This window comes from Crocuta crocuta, unplaced genomic scaffold (genome assembly GCF_008692635.1).
Source record: "Crocuta crocuta isolate KB4526 unplaced genomic scaffold, BGI_CrCroc_1.0 scaffold737, whole genome shotgun sequence".
Classification (NCBI taxonomy): domain Eukaryota; kingdom Metazoa; phylum Chordata; class Mammalia; order Carnivora; family Hyaenidae; genus Crocuta; species Crocuta crocuta.
The window spans coordinates 1,874,778-1,880,309 of NW_027527804.1; the positions used below are offsets into that span (position 1 = coordinate 1,874,778).

At 37.5% G+C, this 5,532-nt stretch overlaps 1 protein-coding gene across 1 annotated transcript in view; it reads right to left on the minus strand.

The window, feature by feature from the left end:
* The window catches only part of COL4A5 (collagen type IV alpha 5 chain), a 227,462-nt gene that overhangs the window by 72,663 nt on the left and 149,267 nt on the right, over window positions 1-5,532 (minus strand). The window contains exons 23-26 of the mRNA XM_077773807.1: window positions 4,098-4,168; window positions 3,771-3,962; window positions 2,903-3,071; window positions 483-575 (exon numbers count right to left, since the gene is read on the minus strand). Coding sequence (XP_077629933.1) covers window positions 483-575; window positions 2,903-3,071; window positions 3,771-3,962; window positions 4,098-4,168 — 525 coding nt within the window. The remainder of the gene's footprint in view (window positions 1-482; window positions 576-2,902; window positions 3,072-3,770; window positions 3,963-4,097; window positions 4,169-5,532) is intronic.

Sequence of the window (5,532 nt, forward strand, 5' to 3'; positions counted from 1 at the left end):
CATGCTTGCCATTCATGAGAATAAATTCTGTGAGGAAAAAAGCAGAACTGAAACAACAGCCCTAAAAAATTCCAGTAAATCAAGAAAACATGATTTAGAATAAAACATTACTTGGATACATATGTGTAATAAATGTTTCCTGCTTAATATAACCCATTCATTCAACAAATATCTACTGAGTGCTTACTATGTGCCAGGAACTTTTCTAAGCCCTGAAAATAAAGCTTATATATAATTTTTGTATATTTATGATTTAGATATTTTCTTGTCCAGACTATTTTAGATAAGGACAATAAAATTATAATGCATATGTGACTTCATTTACATTATTTATGGTACATAGAAAAAAGGTACAATTAATATATTTTATTTGTTGAGGAAATTGGATCAAAGAATAATGTAATACTAACCAGTTAAAATAGCCTGCCTGCTGGAGTCTTACATACCTTTNAAAGACATGGCCAAACAAATTCCTCACATACCTGGAAGACCTACTTCACCATCTCTGCCTGGGTTACCAGGCAGGCCAGGCTTCCCAGGCTGGGTTATGGTCTGACCTGGATCACCTTTAGGACCTAAGAACAAGAGGGAATCAACGTGAATGAGAAATGTTCACTTGACTAAAGGTCTCCTTTCATTAAAAACAAAAAAAGATAAGTATCTATAATCTTTTGAAAATACATACTAACAAAAACCCACAAGAAAAATAACCCCAGATCATATATTGAAGGAATATACCAAACAGAATTATAAAATTTCAAAAAGAAAAAGTAGATGACAGCTTTAAGAGTTTCCAGGATTGAAGACAGCATCTATAAAAACATTTTTAAATGTAGGTCGAAAGAGCCTAACAAATTCAAACTGCAGTAAACAAGAAATATGTTTTTTGGCTAATTAATAGGTTTTATGTGTGCCAAGTCCAAATACACCTACTTCTCATTAATTAAAATAATAACTTGAAATAGTCTCAGGACAACTATGGATCTCTAAAGTATGACATAAAAAGCACTAACCATGAGAGAAAAGACTGATACATCTGACTACATTGAAAATGACTTCAAAATGAAAATGGCAAGCCACAGTGAGTGAAAATTTTGCAGAACAGATAACAAACAACTATTACACAGAATACATATATTTAAAAAACCCTAGAGGTGCCTGGGTGGCTCAGTCAGTTAAGCATCCAACTTCGGCTTAGGTCCTGATCTCACAGCTTGTGAGTTTGAGCCCTGTGTTGGACTCTGGGCTGACAGCTCACAGCCTGGAATGTGCTTCTGATTCTGTGTCTATCTCTTTCTCTGCCCCTCCCCGGCTCGGGCTCTTTTTCTCTCAAAAAAAAAGCAAAAAACAAAAAACAAAAAACATTAAAAGACATTTAAAAAAACCCCTAAATTAGTAATAAAAAGAAATAATCCAATAGAAAAAAATGGTAAAAAAACCCTACTTGAATAGGAATTTCACAAATGGAAATTGAAACAGTCAATAAACATATGAAAAGGTGCTATACTTTAATATAATCAGAGAAATGCAAAACGAAACTGTCATGAGATATGTAACAATCATCACACTGAAAAAATGCAAAAAGTCTGACAACAGAAAATATTTATGAGAATGTAGAACAATAAGAAATCTCTGATACTGCTGGTGAAACTGATACAATTGCTTTGGGCATAGTTTAGAATTATTGAGTAGATGCATTTACTCTATGCCTTGAGAATGCTCATCTTAAAGATCTACCCTAACCTATGGACTGGCAAAGCTTTTCTGTAAAGGGCCAGACAGTGAATACTTTAGGCTTTGTGAGCCATATGGTCTCAGTAGCAACTATTCAATGCTGCAAAATGTTGAGTCTATGGTACTAATGCAAAAGCAATCATAGACAATAGTGAATGGGTACAGATGTGCTCAAATAAAAATCTCATTAATGACAAGTAGTGGGCCAGATTTGAACCATGTGCTGTAGTCTACTGACCCTAGCCTCAAGGAAGAATGTGCACATGTGTACCAAAATATATATATACTATATATATATACTATACACACACACACACACACACACACACACACACACACAGACATAATGGGACACTACATAGCAATGAAAATGTATTACAGCTATATACAAAGTTAATATAAAGAATACTTACCCTAGGATTCCATTATTATGAAGTTTAAAAAGAAGCATAATTAAAGTACTGTGTACTGTGATCCATATATAGGTGATACAACTAGGGGACAAATGGAAGGAAACTGTGCAAAAGTCAGGACAGTGGCTATCTCAGGAGAAATGCAAGGGGATTATGATCAGGAAAGGACAGAGAGAGAAGGATGGGCATTTCTACGATGATGGCAATGTTCTGTTTTTTGACATGTGGTAGGTACACGTGTGATTTCATTATAATTATTTGTTAAACTTTATGTATCATGTATTTAAAGACAACAAACGACAACAATAACAATGAAGAGTGTCAGAGAAACTTTAAGAGGGAACCTCCTCCCCTTTAGAAAAAACACATACATTATGCTCTCTTGCTAAAAAGCTCTGAAAAACCAAAATGTAAATGGCCAAGAAAACACATCTCTCATGAAAGGAAGCCAGGAGTGGCCAAAGGACTATTTCTGCTTTAAATTTTTTTAATGTTTATTTATTTTGAAAGAGAGAGAGAGACAGAGACAGAGCATGAGCAGAGAGGGGTAGAGAGAGAGGGAGACACAGAATCTGATGCAGGCTCCAGGCTCTGAGCTGTCAGCATAGAACCCAATGTAGGGCTTGAACTCACAAACTGAGAGATCAGGACCTGAGCTGAAGTTGGACGTTTAATTGACTGAACCACCCACCCAGACACCCCAATACATTTCTGCTTTTAATTATCAAATTAAAATGAAACGATAGTAAACTCACCTGGTATTCCTGGCTGGCCTGGATTTCCAGCCACACCTTGTATGCCTTTTTCACCTACTGGGCCTGGAGGTCCAAAACCCACAGGGCCCATAGCCCCTTTATTCCCTGGGAGACCTGGCAAGCCTGGATTCCCTGGGGGGCCTCTTTCACCCTTAAAAGCAATTCCACCCTAAAAAGGGAAAAATTTAATACAGAAACATATAAATATAGGTTGGTATGTTGGTATTACTGAATACAACTGGAGAAATGATACAGCCATAAATAGCTCTTTTTAAAAGCTGTACAAGTGTGTGTTATTATGGGATGGTTTGTGTGATCATTCCACTTAGTCATTAATTCCTTCAACAAATGCTTTTTAGCTCCTCCTATGTATCAGGGGCTGGTGATACATCAAAGAACAAAAATAGACAAAAATCTTTGCCTTCATAAAGCTTACATTCTAGTAACAAGTCAAGAAGTTTATAGTCTAGCTAACACATGGCCATCTACTCACATTAATCTCTAAGCTTGCTATATATGCAATCAAATTATACTTCTGTTCTCAGGTCCAAATACACCAGACAAACATTTGTAGTATAAGAGAAGAGGAACCTCACAGTGACCCTTAAGCATCTTCACCTCCTGCCCACCTATTCTTTGCCAATATTACTCAATATAGTAATGGGTTAGGAAGAAGGAATTTATTAAACAACTGAAAGAAAAGAGTGGTAAAGAAAGCCTACATAGTCAATAACAGTGTACCATTACTATATATAGTCACATTCTTTTAAACACTAACTGTGTTTTCATCTTAGCACCAGGCCAATCCTAGCAAACATCCCTAAGTAACATTTGGCATCACAGAACCAAGAATATCAAACCAACTCACAGGTTCTCCTTTGGGGCCAGGAAGCCCTGGTAGTCCATCCTGTCCAGGGGTACCAGGTAAACCAGGAAACCCAGGGGCTCCAGGGGAACCCAACTCTCCTTTGTCACCCTTCATTCCTGGAAAAGTGAGGATGTCACCAGGTTCACCTTTAGATCCAGGAAAGCCTGGAGGACCTGGAGCTCCTGGTCTGCCCTGAGNGAATAAAAGACAACACAAATTAATAGAAACATTAAATTTCTTGTATATCCAAAAGTGAAAAACGAAGTGTAAATGAATTTCTTCCAGGTTTTGTTTTTGTTCTTGTTTTATAATATAGTCAAAACTTACTGTTAATCCTTTGGGACCAGTTGGACCAGGATGTCCTTTTTCTCCCTTCTGTCCAGGGAAACCAAGAGATCCTAATACATATACACACACACATAATAATGTGAACTTTGACCCTGAGCCCCTGACACAGCTCATATAAAAATGAGCAAGTCAGGAAGTCAAGTTTAAAAATAAGAACCCCATTCAAATGCATTTAACAAGTCACAGTTTAATTTTCCTATGCTATCCTCTTAAAATGAGCAAATCAGGGGCACCTGGGTGGCTCAGTCAGTTGAGCTTCTGGCTTTGGCTCAGGTCATGATCTCATGGTTTGTGGGTTTCAGCCTATATCCAGCTTTGCACTGACAGGGTGGAGCCTGCTTCGGATTCTTTATCTCCCCCTCTCTCTGCCCCTCCCCTGCTTATATGCTCTCTCTCTCTCTCTCTCTCAAAAATAAATAAACATTTTAAAAATAAGCAAATCATCCTTTGTTTTAGGTGAATCTAACCTTTCATGTTACATATAATATTGTATCCTTAGGTATTTCCAACTACAAAGTCTCTCAGAGTTCACAGCTACCAGCTGTTAATGCACAAAGGTGCTAAGGCTCCTATAACCTTCCTATTGCTAAGTATAGAAAGAGATAAGGACACAGTCTGCATATTTTTTGTTTTGATCTAAACAATTTCCCCAAATCCTTAACCAGTCCTTCATTTGGTTCATCACTTCACAAAATTTGGTTTAAGAGAAACATTTGGTGCTCAAATACTAGAGGAAATACTACTAAAGCAGTGGTTCTCAAAATGGGTCCCTCGATCAGCTATATCAGGATCACTTAGGTATTGGTTAGAAATGCTAATTCTTGGGCCACCACCCCAGATCGACTGAATCAGAAACTTTGGGTGTAGGACCCAGCAATCTGGTTTGAAGAAGCCCTCCAGGTGATTCTGATGCACTCCCAAGTCTGAAATTCACTAGACTGGAGGTACAAGCCTAGATTATTAACTTCCAGTGGCAGCTATAAGACCTGCTCAAAATCTATTTCCAAGTGCTAAATAAATTGGTTTCTTTGGCAGACATACTAGACAGAAAGGTAAGAGATCTGCGTCTACTCTCAGCCCTGACACAAACATAAAGTGTAATTTCAAGAGAATATAATATTGGGATACCCCAAGAGACAGTNATATATAGAAAGAGGAATAGTGGCAGTTGGTTGCCAAACTACTATAGAAGCCCCATGCCTAATGACAACATGTGATCCATCTGCGAAGACTAGAAGCTCTACCAGGGGAAACTATACTCAGGGGCCAGGAATTATGAACTTTTCCCCCAGGTTTTTGGAAGAGAGAATTCTGACTCTGTAGAAGTTATTTTCCTTACCTTATGGAAAACAGGGAAGATATTTTTCCTGGAAGAATATTGTCAAAATACTTGGTATTGGTAGCTTCAGATATT